General features: G+C 46.6%; 1 protein-coding gene across 1 annotated transcript in view; it reads right to left on the bottom strand.

Annotated features, from left to right (window-relative positions):
- Nucleotides 1–10,408: 10,408 nt before the first annotated feature.
- The window catches only part of POLR1A (RNA polymerase I subunit A), an 83,339-nt gene continuing 78,043 nt past the window's right edge, over nucleotides 10,409–15,704 (bottom strand). Inside the window, exons 31-34 of the mRNA XM_077280229.1 lie at nucleotides 14,593–14,793; nucleotides 13,605–13,722; nucleotides 12,985–13,149; nucleotides 10,409–10,773 (exon numbers count right to left, since the gene is read on the bottom strand). Coding sequence (XP_077136344.1) covers nucleotides 10,673–10,773; nucleotides 12,985–13,149; nucleotides 13,605–13,722; nucleotides 14,593–14,793 — 585 coding nt within the window. The 3' untranslated portion in view covers nucleotides 10,409–10,672. The remainder of the gene's footprint in view (nucleotides 10,774–12,984; nucleotides 13,150–13,604; nucleotides 13,723–14,592; nucleotides 14,794–15,704) is intronic.

Genomic DNA, 15,704 nt, shown 5'->3' on the forward strand with positions numbered 1-15,704 from the left:
ATACATCGTGTGGGGTATGGACCATCAGTGGGTAATTTGATTGAGTCCATGAGGGTTTTAACAGCTTCAGCATTCTTCACTGGAGTCCCGGCGGTGGTAATAAACCCTCGATTGGCCCATAGGGCTCCTAAATCATGAGCAATACCAAATGCATACTGTGAGTCCGTGTATATATTAGCCCGCCTGTCTTTGGCCAGAACACATGCAGTAGGCAGAGCCTGAAGTTCTGCTTCTTATGCTGACAGTGAGGGAGGGAGTGCAGCTCCGTGCACTACAGTATCTTCCGTAGTAACAGCGTATCTGGTGTGGAATCTGCCAAATCATCAGCATATCTTGAACCGTCTTTCAGGGCATTGTAGAAAGGTTGCATTATACGGGATGCGTCCGGTATCCACTGACAACAATAAGTACATAGTCCAAGAAAACGCTGGAGTTCAGTCTCATCTTTTGGTAAAGGAAGGGAGCTGACGGCTATTTTTCTTTCTTTTGTGAGGTGTCTGGCACCCTGAAGGAGACAGTGACCCAAAAATATCACTTGACCAAGGCAGAACCGAAATTTCGAGGCCGAAACCCGACAGTTCAGATCTGCCAGATACTTGAGAAAACTAACAGTGGCAACAATGGTTTCCTGCTCTGTCCGTTCACACAACAAAAGATCATCCACATACTGAAGCAGCGTGACATAGGGGTGTTCTAACTGCCAGGGTAAAAGACACTCTCCCATATTTTTTGCAAACTGATTGGGACTTCTTTTTTTGGGCCCCCTGTGGCATAACTGTCCGCGTCAATTGTCATCCCTGATAAGTGAATGCAAACAGAAACTGGCAATCTGGGTGTAATGGAATGCTGAAGAAGACATTGGCAAGGTCAATAACTGTGAACCAAGCAGCATCCTGAGATATCTGGGACAAAAGAGTATGTGGATTAGGCACCGGAGTTTCTGGAACAGTAACTGCATTAAATGCCTGTAGATCTTGTACCAGCCGGTACACAGGGGGTTGGCCGGGTGGGGTCTTTTTCTTAACGGGAAACAAGGGCGTGTTACATGGGGAAACACAGGGTACCAGGACACCATTATCGAGTAACGTTTGTATTTGCCCCTTGAGGCACTGCTCCTGATCATGTTTCAAAGGGTACTGATGGACTTTGGGAAAAGGGGCACCAGGTTTGAGAAACACTTTTACTGGTTCTACAGGCATTATTGGGGGAGAATCTGGGTCTATCAGGACCATCATAACTGTGGGAAGGGCATGTAGGATACAGATCTCATTATATTCATCTGCATAGGGGTTATATAACGTAAGGACCATCTGACCATCATCTTGGAATTGTATTCTGGAGCGGAACTGTGATAATAAATCTGCCCCCAGTATATATTGGTGCTTTGGGATTGAGGGGCACAGAGCTTACAGTCGGAAAAAGAGGCTTGATTTCCTGGGGAGGGACCTTATCATCAAGCAGGGAGACCCCCTGTTCCAGATCATCATTTTTAATTGTTTGTCTTTCTGACACATTATTCATCAGAATTCACTTCCTCTGTTGATCCTCAATTTGCTATATATCAACCACTCAACTTGCTTTTACCAATCACTTACAAATTTCCTTCTAAAACTAGACACTAGATTTCACTTTCAAATTCCAGATTATAATATTTCTTTATACTTAAAAACAATGTTGTCGCTTTAAACAAGACACAGATCTACCAGAGAAAATACAGAGAACACCGTTACAGTATGTGCTCTCTCCATTCCAAGGACACAGAGATAAGAGAGATCACAGCATTCCTCTACACAGAGAAAAGAGACAAGCAATAGCGCAGCTACGTGACCCCTCCCATCGGATATTCCAAAGACAAACACAGACACAAAATATAGCAGTTCTTAGACTTAATTAATTTCTACGAAACCTTCATCACACAATTCACATACCAGAACACCTTAGAAAAACCTATAATTGAGAATATTTTCCCCATTTTTGGGCTAACAATATCAGATTCATAATACAACTTCAAAGACTTCTTTTCCTTCCACAAAAACGGATTCTCCTTTAGAGCTAAATATCCTTCTTAGTTGTGCATAATACCGACGGCCTTACGGTTTTATTCCACTGGGTCTCTCTCTGTCCCCCGCTGGGACAACCCAAAAACGCGGTACTCAGTGAAAGGAGGAGGGCGTCTTAGACTTAACCCTCCGGACACCCCTGGAAATACATAAATATATGATTCCTGAGTTACGCATCCTACCCAATCTTCGATCACCTCACCGCGCCTGATTCTAACAGTGATCAGGAATTCAGGATATTTTGACTATAAAGAGAATTACATCACTGGTCAATCCGGGGTGTCCGTCCCTTATGAGGTACGGTTCGAGCACTGGGCTTCCAACGGAACTACACCTCTATATGATTCCACCCAAAAATCATCCCACCTCCGGGGACAAACCTCAGATCCTCTTTGCAGCAACAAACACAGGAAAACCACACCAAACGGTCAGTCTGGACAGTATAACTGCCAACTTACCGTGGTTGTTGTGGGGGATGATCAGTCCCAATTTTCCAGTGCCTGTGTCCGGTCCGAGGGTCCTTTGTCTTGTTGTCCTCCGGGCGGCAGAGGCGTTCCTGCTTGGAGCCCCACGTTGGGCGCCAACTGTTGAGGGAGGATTTAAATTGATCCTTCACGGTTAACCCAGTGATTTCCAAATTAATATACAAGGTGTTGCCGGCAACTGAAAATGACCAGACGGAGACGTGTGTCTCTGTATGGGGGATCGAGCTGATCTCTGGCCCCCGTTTATTTTGTATATGAGTTTTCATTGTCACAGAAATTATACTTCAACCAATCAGCATAAGAACACGCTCACAGTTCTTAACCTATAAGAATGCAGGAAAAAATTAACCCATGAGGATACAGAAAAAATGGAAACTACAGATATAGTCATGTCTTTTTGGCATAGTATATGTTTTTCTAACAGATGCCTCAGTCTTGTATAGTGATACACCCCCGAATCTATTATCTGGCTCGAGACAGAAAACTCAAGGTCTTTATACCAATTATGAAACATAGCCTAGTTGCATACCAGGCTTGTGAACAAAAAGATAAAGTTACTTCATGGCAGCTGTAACCTTTTACCTAATTAAATAACAGAATTTATCTTTAAGCAACAAGAAAATGGAGTCAAAAACACAAAATGGAGAATCTAGCACAAAATGGAGAACCTTTCATAATTTGTTCCTTCACAGGGGCATAGGATGAGGAATGCATCCAGGAGAAAGTAGAGGGACCCGCAGCTTCCTTTGCTTTGAACCAGATTTGTCCCTGTGAAGGTCGCGGTCAGGTGCGTGCGAATCACCGTGAGGTGTTCAGACCACTGGTGGCAGAAAACAAATGTGGAGGTCGCTCCAGGACCTGGACCAGGGACTGTGAGACTTCAGTCAGATTTGAGACCGACTGTAATATGGCAACAGCACACTCCGGAGGGAGGGGAGTGCTCTCATCCCGGGCGTTAGAGGGTTTCTCTGAATGCCACTCTTCTTTTACAGATGGCACAGGCGTCAGGATTATAGGGACAGGAATGGGCCTCCCTGAGATTGGACATAAGTGATAGACTAAGGCTACAGCTGGGGAGAGCTAAGCCCTTGTAAAGAGAGAAATTAACCAGTCTGGGCTGGTCCTACCTGATAACAGAGACGGCGCTGTCACTGCTCAGGCTGCAGTGTACCCCAGATCAAGTGCAGGTTAGTGATGGACGCCTGTTGTGCCCTTTGGAACCGGAAGACGGTGTGACACCACGATTCTTCATACGCTTTTGAATCTTCACACACTTTGCAGGCAGTGATACACTATGTCCCCCCTGCGGGGGGGGGGGGGGCATGTCTCGGGAGAGAGGGATAGAGAAAACACACTCTCTTATTAGGCCAGGAGACGGGGCCTCAGCGTACGGCGTGCCCTAATTAGCCGAGAGTCCAGCTTATTGGCCAGGGACCGGTAAGCGGGCATGGCTACACAGAGTCCGAGAGAAGGCCCAAAGCCGGGGCCTAAATTAACAGAGGACACGAAATTATACGAAGCCTCGGCACCCACAATGACAGGCCAGAAAATGGTATTAACTAAGGTCCTAGTCCAGCATGAAAATTGGCCACGTCTTACGGAATCAGGGAGTAGGGGCCCTTCTTATTGGCTGTGCCTCCGTAGGACTGCATCGGGCAGTGAGAGGAGGCCCCTTGATAGGCTGTGGCTGTGGCCAGGAGAGGAGGGAGTAAACAAAGCACAAGCATGAAGGAAAGATGGCCGCTGTCGTTCAGTGACGCCATATTCTGAGCGGCGTTCTGTCACGGGTAAACAGGCAGGCGGGTAGCTGCCGGGGACAGAGAAAGGGCCATACCTGTAAAAAGTGAGTCCTGAATCCCTCTTCACTGACGAGGATCACATCAGGAGCCCTCAGGGTGGGTGAGGGTCACTGGAAACCGGGATCCTCCTTCCCGCACCGTCTCCGGACAGTACAGAAGATGGCATCAACCCCTTACAAGAAGGGGGGAGGCCACCGCTGGTGACCAGAGTCTTCCTCTCAGCCCTCTCCGAGGAGAGGGGTGAGGAGGGGAAAAGGCAAGGACTGGCCCCCAATAATCACCCTGAAACACCAGTAAAGGTGACAGGGGATAAAGTCCTGCCTGCGGGTCCGAGAGTGGGCGATGTGGGTGACACCACACTGCTCTCTCGGTCGCATAAGTGTGGGAAAACAGGGTGAGACATCACACCCTGTTACACTGAAGCTGAAGAACCTGAAAGACAGAGGAAAAAGATTAATTAAACACAACAGGTGACCTGAAAAGGAAAAGACAGATCTGGGATCAGATCCAGGTCTGCCTCCTACAGACACTGGTCTCTTTTACACTTCTGTCTTTCAGCTCCTGTCACAATCCGTCGATAGACTTGTCTTAGCGATGGATTGTGACGGATGGCCATCCGTTTCATCCGTCGTGCACTGGATCCGGCGTAAAAAAATGGTCCATCGGGCAGAGAAAACGTTCAGAGGAATGTTTTTTCTGCACGTCGGAAAATTGCTCAGCGACGCATCCTGCGCTGCCAGTCACTGGCTACAATAGTAGCCTATGGGCGCAGGATGCGTCGCTGCCTGTGAAAAGCAGGAATCCGGTGACGGGTCCCGTCTTTTCAAACTGAGCATCCTGTCAGGGAAATTCTCTCTCGCTCGCACTCTTTCTCTTTTTACTATTGATGCTGCCTATACAGCATCAATAGTAACAAGATATAATGTTAAAAATAATAAAAAAACCCCAATATTCTCACCTACCGGCGTTCCCGCGCAACGTCACCGATGCTCCCGGCAGCTAGCGTTAGTTCCTAGTAATACATTGCGAAATCTCGTGAGAAGTCGCGGTCTCACGAGACCGCCACTTCTCGCGAGATTTCGCAATGTATTACTAGGAACGCTATCTGCCGGGAGCATCGCTGCGCAGGAACGCCGGTAGGTGACAATACTGCGATTTCTTATTTTTTTAAACCTGCTTTGTGTTGTGTATACACAACAGGTGCACATAGCCTCGACGGGTCCGTCAGAAAGACTGGCCCAGTGCACACGTTTTCCACAATCTGCACAGGATCCATCATTTCAACGTCTTGATGGATCCTGTGCAGATTTGGAAGGCGGAAGTGTGAAAGAAGCCTAAGGTTAAATTGAGGTACTTTGGGCCTGTCGGTGGGTGTATACTGCGGAGGAGGAGTTAACGTTTCCTTATTTGCATAGTGTCAGCCTCCTAGCGACAGCAGAATACACCCATGGTTACCTGTGTCCCCCAATGAAGAGATAAAGAAAAAGGCACCACACTGTAGCAACACAACTTGCAAACATGAAAAATGAATTGCTTTACTGCACTAGAAATATGAAAAATTGAGAAATTAGAGCATAAATTGGCCAATTCATACGTGTCTGGTTTTGGCGCTATAGAGTGCTGCCTTATTTATTTGATTGTATATGAGTTGGCGACTCTAGGTTAGCACCTGTTCACACCTAGTCTGTTTGGATGCGAAGGTCAGTTTTTTTAAAATTTTTATTCATTAGTAGTGATGAGCGAGTATACTCGTTGCTTGGGTTTTCCCGAGCACGCTCGGGTGGTCTTCGAGTATTTGTTAGTGTTCGGAGATGTAGTTTTCATTGCCGCAGCTGAATGATTTACAGCTATTAGCCAGCCTGAGTACATGTGGGGGTTGCCTGGTTCTAGGGAATTCCCCCACATGTATTCAAACAGGCTAGTAGCTGTAAATCATTCAGCTGCGGCAATGAAAACTAAATCTCCGAGCAGTTACAAGTACTCGGAGACCACCCGAGCGTGCTCGGGAAGACGCGAGCAACGAGTATACTCGCTCATCACTATTCATTAGCCTTCTGACTGAGCACTCTGCCTCTTAGCTACAGGCATTTTTAATCAAGGCAGGACCCTACCCCTCCACAGAGATATAGATTTTAGTCTAAGAGGATTCACAGGTTCCCATATGAAGACTTTTTTCTAAGCGAGGATTGGCATTGTTGGGTCCTGGTAAACAAGAAATGCCTTAACGTGGCTGCCAGGTACACAAAAATTGGCCAATTTATGTGCTAAACTTTCTCAATTTTTCATATTTCTAGTGCTGATAAGAGACCACAATAGCCAAAGTTAGTCTATGTGCACAAGACATCTTTAAGACTCCAATGCACCCGTTCAGGTTTTCCCAGGTGTAGCAGCTTCAGGAAAAAGCCGGCAGTCGTTGTCGTGAAGCGGCTTTGCTGGTGGCTTGTTATTTCTGCAACAGCTTTGCCACCGGCATCCTTTTCTCTACTATGGAAACTATAAATAGCAAGTGGGCTATAAGCGGAAGCCGCCCAGAAAGTGAGCTGGTTACTTCTTTTAAACGCTTTGCGGCTTCCGATCCCTGAGGCAGTTAAACACAAAAGACTAAAGAACAAAGCAAAAGACTGAAATGTGAATGAATTGAAGGGAAAGTATCATCAGAAAAAAATATGCGGAACAGCAAGGAGCTGATGAATACTCCGGTGAGACCCTGAACCAAGACTAAGTCTGGAGAATTGCAATGTTCCTTGGGGTTCTTTGTTTTAGGAGTTTTCTAAAAGACATGGGGATCTAAATAGAAGAACCCAGGGCAGTGACAGCATAAGTCTAGGATCACAACAGCATATTTTCTCTCATACAAGAGAATCAGTCCGATTATGCTAATTACACGCTGATCAGAGTTTATCCAATAATTTCCACGGACTCATCGACTTGCATGGCCGAGTGCTATCCGATAATTGGATCCAACTCGCGAATGCTGTGATTTACATTACATTACTGATCCTGAGTTACATCCTGTATTATACCCCAGAGCTGCACTCACTATTCTGCTGGTGCAGTCACTGTGTACATACATTACTGATCCTCAGTTACATCCTGTATTATACTCCAGAGCTGCACTCACTATTCTGCTGGTGCAGTCACTGTGTACATACATTACTGATCCTGAGTTACATCCTGTATTATACCCCAGAGCTGCACTCACTATTCTGCTGGTGCAGTCACTGTGTACATACATCACATTACTGATCCTGAGTTACAGCCTGTATTATACCCCAGAGCTGCACTCACTATTCTGCTGGTGCAGACACTGTGTACATACATTACTGATCCTGAGTTACATCCTGTATTATACCCCAGAGCTGCACTCACTATTCTGCTGGTGCAGTCACTGTGTGCATACATTACATTACTGATCCTGAGTTACATCCTGTATTATACTCCAGAGCTGCACTCACTATTCTGCTGGTGCAGTCACTGTGTACATACATTACATTACTGATTCTGAGTTACATCCTGTATTATACCCCAGAGCTGCACTCACTATTCTGCTGGTGCAGTCACTGTGTACATACATTACTGATCCTGAGTTACATCCTGTATTATACCCGAGAGCTGCACTCACTATTCTGCTGGTGCAGTCACTGTGTACATAAATTACATTACTGATCCTGAGTTACATCCTGTATTATACCTCAGAGCTGCACTCACTATTCTGCTGGTGCAGTCACTGTGAACATACATTACATTACTGATTCTGGAGTATAATACAGGATGTAACTCAGAGATGCACTCACTATTCTGCTGGTTTTGTCACTGTGTACATACATAACTGATCCTGAGTTACATCCTGTATTATACGCCAGAGCTGCACTCACTATTCTGCTGGTGCAGTCACTGTGTACATACATCACATTACCGATCCTGAGTTACATCCTGTATTATACCCCAGAGCTGCACTCACTATTCTGCTGGTGCAGTCACTGTGTACATACATTGCATTACTGATCCTGAGTTACATCCTGTATTATACCCCAGAGCTGCACTCACTATACTGCTGGTGCAGTCACTGTGTACATACATTACTGATCCTGAGTTACATCCTGTATTATACCCCAGAGCTGCACTCACTATTCTGCTGGTGCAGTCACTGTGTACATATATTACATTACTGATCCTGAGTTACATCCTGTATTATACTCCAGAGCTGCACTCGCTATTCTGCTGGTGCAGTCACTGTGTACATACATTACATTACTGATCCTGAGTTACATCCTGTATTATACTCCAGAGCTGCACTCACTATTCTGCTGGTGCAGTCACTGTGTACATATATTACATTACTGATCCTGAGTTACATCCTGTATTATACTCCAGAGCTGCACTCGCTATTCTGCTGGTGCAGTCACTGTGTACATACATTGCATTACTGATCCTGAGTTACATCCTGCATTATACCCCAGAGCTGCACTCACTATTCTGCTGGTGCAGTCACTGTGTACATACATTACATTACTGATCCTGAGTTACATCGTGTATTATACCCTAGAGCTGCACTCACTATACTGCTGGTGCAGTCACTGTGTACATACATTACATTACTGATCCTGAGCTACATCCTGTATTATACCCCAGAGCTGCACTCACTATTCTGCTGGTGCAGTCACTGTGTACATACATTACATTACTGATCCTGAGTTACATCGTGTATTATACCCTAGAGCTGCACTCACTATTCTGCTGGTGCAGTCACTGTGTACATACATTACATTACTGATCCTGAGTTACATCCTGTATTATACTCCAGAGCTGCACTCACTATTCTGCTGGCGCAGTCACTGTGTACATACATTACATTACTGATCCTGAGTTACAACCTGTATTATACCCCAGAGCTGCACTCACTATTCTGCTGGTGCAGTCACTGTGTACATACATCACATTACTGATCCTGAGTTACATCCTGTATTATACTCCAGAGCTGCACTCACTATTCTGCTGGTGCAGTCACTGTGTACATACATTACATTACTGATCCTGAGTTACATCCTGTATTATACTCCAGAGCTGCACTCACTATTCTGCTGGTGCAGTCACTGTGTACATACATTACATTACTGATTCTGAGTTACATCCTGTATTATACCTCAGAGCTGCACTCACTATTCTGCTGGTGCAGTCACTGTGTACATACATTACATTACTGATCCTGAGTTACATCCTGTATTATACTCCAGAGCTGCACTCACTATTCTGCTGGCGCAGTCACTGTGTACATACATTACATTACTGATCCTGAGTTACATCCTGTATTATACCCCAGAGCTGCACTCACTATTCTGCTGGTGCAGTCACTGTGTACATACATCACATTACTGATCCTGAGTTACATCCTGTATTATACTCCAGAGCTGCACTCACTATTCTGCTGGCGCAGTCACTGTGTACATACATTACATTACTGATCCTGAGTTACATCCTGTATTATACCCCAGAGCTGCACTCACTATTCTGCTGGTGCAGTCACTGTGTACATACATCACATTACTGATCCTGAGTTACATCCTGTATTATACTCCAGAGCTGCACTCACTATTCTGCTGGTGCAGTCACTGTGTACATACATTACATTACTGATCCTGAGTTACATCCTGTATTATACCCCAGAGCTGCACTCACTATTCTGCTGGTGCAGTCACTGTGTACATACATTACATTACTGATCCTGAGTTACATCCTGTATTATACCCCAGAGCTGCACTCACTATTCTGCTGGTGCAGTCACTGTGTACATACATTACATTACTGATTCTGAGTTACATCCTGTATTATACCTCAGAGCTGCACTCACTATTCTGCTGGTGCAGTCACTGTGTACATACATTACATTACTGATCCTGAGTTACACCCTGTATTATACTCCAGAGCTGCACTCACTATTCTGCTGGTACAGTCACTTTGTATATATGACAGTAGTTATTGTGGGATACATCCTGTATTGTACGCTTTTATCACCACCTTTTACATAGGAGTGGGTGATTCTGGGGACAAACACTGCAGCACAATTAGCACAATATACTTTATTACAAAGTTATACTCCATTTTACATTTGTAAACATTTACACAGGATGGCGCTTCTCAATTCCAACCTCAACTAAACAGTCTTAATGAGGATGACGCCAGGCAGCTGCTGTAAAGGCCCGGGTTAATGATTGAATCCAGCTGCTGGAGATCCGCCTGGGACCACAGGACGGCTGCGCACACCTAGCCCACCGCTGTATGAGGCGCGGTCTGCTACATCAACCATCTGGCACCGCTTAGTCCTCAAGGTTTATTTCATCGGCTGTTTAAGGTCAAACAATCCGGTGCCTCCTTTTACGACTTTCCCGGTCACCAGACAGGCGGACGGTGACTGGAGATCGTCCTTCGCACCTGGTAAAAGACAACAATCCTTGTATTAGAGGCAGCGACTATATAAAGAGACCATTTCATGTGCGGGGGTCTTACACAGGACTGCCAAATTTACAAGCCCCACCTTCCTCTCTGCACTCAGTTAATGTCAATTCTGCTTTGAAACAAAGACTGAGGAATATAGGACAGACTGGTTGCTAGGGACTTGTTTGGTTGTTAGGCAACACATCCATAGTGACCAGATACAAATGTGACTTGCACTATCATGAGAAGTGGCCCACCATCCTTAGTTTGACTTTCAAGGCCAAAACGGTATGGAACTGAGGGTAACAAGGAGGGGTTTGTAGATTTGGCTGTCCTTTGTAAGACCACCACTCACCATGACATTGCAAGGGACACATTTGCAACTGGTTGCTATGGATGCATTACCTAACAACCACAGTCAGACCTGTTCTGGTTGCTATGGATGTATTCCCTAACAACCACAGTCAGACCTGTTCTGGTTACTATGGATGCATTCCCTAACAACCACAGTCCGACCTGTCCTGGTTGCTATGGAAGTATTACCGAACAACCACAGTCAAACAAGTCCCTAGCAACGAGTCTGTCACAAATTACTCAGTCTTTGTTTCAAGGTAGAATTGGCGTTAAACTGAGGAATTTCATAGAGACTAGTTGCTAGGGACATGTCTAGCTGTGGTTGTTAGGCAATACATCCATAGCAACCAGAAACACGTGAATCTCGTAATACCATAAGCGGTTTTACACAGGACTGCCAAATGCATAAGTCCGTCCTCATTGCCCTCAGTTAAATGCCAATTTGGTCTCAAAACAAAGGCTGAGGACAGCAAGGCTTGTACATCTGGCAGTCCTGTGTAAAACCACCACTCATCATGACATTACAAGAGTCAGGTTTGCATCTGGTTGCTATGGATGCGTTGCCTAACAACCAAACAAGTCCCTACCAACCGGTCTGTTAAGTTCCTCAGTCTTAAACTCATGTCCAACTGTGGTTCTTAGGAAGTTCATCCATAGCAACCAGATATAAAAATGACCGCTTTTGCTGAAATGGCGCCATATTACTTGACATCCCGGGAGGAATTATTAATCAGATTTTTCGCCTCTCTATATAGCCCCCTACGGGGAGGTCTGCCGCTCGGGACCCTCTAGGGAACATCATCTCCCGCTTGTGCAGTGTTGAGTCCATGAAGATGCCGGCTTGAGGTAAAACGTGTAGCCGAATGTGGCTGCCGCCATTACAATCCACTTTCGACCTGTGGTATTGGCCGCCATATTTAAGCCCCTTTTACAGAACATCTCCAGCTGCGAACACAGGGATTCACAGCAGCTGGAGGGCAGCCGCTTGCTGACCAGACCCCGTAACATGTGATGACTCAGGGATATGGGGGGAGGCATTAGGAACGTCATTCAAGGATGAGAGGAAATGGCCGCTTTCCCAAGGAAATACCATCAGGACATCACATTTTTACTCACAGGCGTCTGTGACAGAAGCGACTGGTGGATAAGAAGGGTAAAAAAAACCCAAGCAACCTGGCCAGAAACAGAATGCAGTCAGTCCATGCCGTCTGCCTTTACTAACAAGTGACAGCAGCTGGTGGAGACCCGTAAGGTCACAGAGCGGGGTCACGGAGTGCTGAGGAGCAGAAAAGTCCATAACTGTCCAGATCTCCTCTGGTATAACATCACCACAAATAACACCTTATCCAAGCACGTTCGCTCATCTAGTTAGCAAGAAGGAAAACCCCTTTAAGGGCTTCTCGTAAAACCAGATCTCTACTTCAGTAAAATCTGCATCTGCCCTCCTCCTAGATGATCTGCATCCTTCCCGTGAGAAGTCTTCCCGCGGTGTGACGGCTACGTGGTATTGTCCTACATTCCTGTAAGGCGGAATATCAGAGGACACCATCCATCATTTCAAGTCTCCCCGTCACACCCACGGACCATAAACATTAAATAAATCTGCAAATATGCCACTCGACTACTACAATCCGGTGACTGAGGAAGCTCATCATATTCCACGGAGTTCATTTTATTAGGTGGTAACTTTCCGCTACTTCTCGGAGTCATCATTGGATGGTGGGTCTTGTAGTCCATATCACAAGGACATAATTGGCTCATAAATGAACAGAAGTGATAATAACCAGCACTAAGGATGGAAAATGGGGGTTATCCCCTATAACGTCCGCTTTGTGCCTCTCCTGGAGAACTTACCACTCACGGTAGCATCCTTCAAGAACTTGTAACTGGTTTCAAAGGTCATTTGCTGGAAAGGGGAAGAGCTGGACAGCATCCCGAAACGGTTGAGGGGCCGATAAGTTCCCTCAAAGCACATGTAGTCGGCTACCAGGGAGAGGTGTCGAGGGTCAACTTCAATACCTGTAGAAACCAAGGCGATAGGTATGTAACACAAGAGTGCTGGAGAAGCAGCCCATGGATTTACATACAATTCCTAAGCACCATTTTCTATACAATACTATGAGTATCCATGGTAACAGACTACAAACAAGACTCGTGTAGTCAGATTCTGATTCTTTCCTTTTTTTTTCCTTCTTTTAACTAAAGTTGCAAATTTATGTTTCTAGGAAGAGGACAGATGGAATGTGACAGACTACAAGGGTCTGTTTGTAGTCTGTTACCAGGGAAATACTTAGGTCTGCATCAGAGCTGCACACACAAAACGGTAAGAGTGAAAAATGCCATGGGTACAATTTCATGGTTAATGGGGGCTTAAATTTTCATGAAATTAGGCACAGGGAGATGCTGTCGTACATGATCGGGACATCCAACACCCAACCGATCTCCTCCAATACCTAATATTTGGTGGTACTTACCATACACAGCAAATACATCCTTAATTTCCTTCTGCACCGCCCTCACTGCAGCCTCTATGCCGTACGTGTTGGCCATCGCATGGATATCATTCGTATATAGGCGTCTCAGATTCAGGATCTGTGAAGAGGGGAGCAGTCAGTAGATGGATAATTTTTGGACATGGGATGCTCAGAAAATAAACAGGTCATAGAAGAGTAAGGCTATGTGCACACGGTCAGGATTTTTTGCGTTTTTTTCGTGCTTTTTCGCGCTAAAAACGCATAAAATATGCATACATATGCATCCTATCATTTAGAATGCATTCCGCAATTTTTGTGCACATGATGCTTTTTTTTTTTCTGCGAAAAAAAAGCATCGCGGTAAAAAAAAAAAGCAGCATGTTCATTAATTTTGCGGATTTTTCACGTTTTTCCCGCTATTTAATGCATTGGGAAAAAACGTGAAAAAAAAAAACCGCACAAAAAACGCGTAAAAACCCGCAAAAAAAGCATGCGGATTTCTGGCAGAAATGTCTGGTTTTTGTCAGGAAATTTCTGCAAGAAATCCTGACGTGTGCACATAGCCTGAGTTACAGACAAGTGGTAGAAGGGTTATTTCAATAAGCCTTATTGGGGCATGCGGATGTCATAGATGGGCCAGAGACCCTCCTCTATTAATCCTCCAAAATGGCTCACTGCCCTGGCTATACAGTACCATGATCGTTGGAAGAACTACTCCTTGAATGGATGGGTCAGCACACAGATCCGTCTGTCATCTCAAAGCAGATATATTCAGAAGGGAGGGGTTGTCCTAATGGGAAGACTCCTTAAAAGTGGGTCTGGCTCATAAAAAACCCAACTTGAGCCTCAATAGCCTCAGCGGGTATATGGAGCATTGAGTTGGGGCCAAATTTCTGGAGGCCGATCTGGACGTGTGAAAGCGGCCTCAGTTAGACTGGAAACATCTCCGCCATGCGGCAGAGGACGCCGTCTCGGACGTGTAACTTACATCTGAATATTTAAACATCTCCTGGAGGTTGATGCCCTCCGTGTTCAGCATCTGCTCCTTCTCCCCACTTTGGTTTGTGCTTTCGTTCAGGAGACAGCGAGTTATTCCTTTGGTCTCGTGGATGACAATATTTCTCGCCAGGGATGAGATGAGAGAGGAGACATCGAAGTGAATCTTCATGAGCGGCAGCTTCAATGTGATCTGCAGAGAAGTTGGCATGTTAGAGCACAATGTACAGAGGGAACGACGGTAACGCAGCGTAGCGGGTGACACTCAGGGCAGGAACTAATGTGAGGACTAAACTGGAGAACAAGAAAGCAGCGCCCTCCCGCCAGGAAGAGGGAGAACGGAAAGGTAGGGCACTCCCGCCAGGTGGGGGAGAGCGAGAAAGCAGCGCCCTCCCGGCAGGTAGGGGGAGAAAGGGAAGGCAGCACTCTCCCGCTAGGTAGAGGGAGAACGGGAAGTCAGCGCCCTCCCGCCAGGTAGGGGGAGAACGGGAAGGCAGCGCCCTCCCGCCAGGTAGGGGGAGAACGGGAAGGCAGCGCCCTCCCGCCAGGTAGAGGGAGGAGAAAGCAGCGCCCTCCCGCCAGGTAGGGGGGAGAAAGGGAAGGCAGCGCCCTCCCACAAGGTAGGGGGAGAATGGGAAGACAGCGTCCTCCCACCAGGAAGGGGGAGAACGGGAAGGCAGCACCCTCCAGCCAGGTAGGGGAAAAAAAAAAGGAAAGGCAGCACCCTCCCGCCAGGTAGAAAGTGAAAGCAGAGCCCTCCCGCCAGGAAGAGGGAGAATGGGAAGGCAGCGTCCTCCCACCAGGTAGGGGCAGAATGCGAAGGCAGCGTCCTCCCGCCAGGTAGGGGCAGAATGGGAAGGCAACGTCCTCCTGCCAGGTAGGGGGAGAATGGGAAGGCAGCGCCCTCCCGCCAGGTAGGCGGGGGGGGGGGGGGGGGGGACGGGAAGGCAGCGCCCTCCCGCCAGGTAGAGGGAGAAAGCAGCGCCCTCCCGCCAGGTAGGGGGGTGAACGGGAAGGCAGCGCCCTCTCGCCAGGTAGAGGGAGAAAGGGAAGGCAGCACCTTCCCGCCAGGTAGAGAGAGAAAGCAGCGGCCTCCCGCCAGGT

This window comes from Ranitomeya variabilis, chromosome 1 (assembly GCF_051348905.1).
Source record: "Ranitomeya variabilis isolate aRanVar5 chromosome 1, aRanVar5.hap1, whole genome shotgun sequence".
NCBI classification, from domain to species: Eukaryota; Metazoa; Chordata; class Amphibia; order Anura; family Dendrobatidae; genus Ranitomeya; species Ranitomeya variabilis.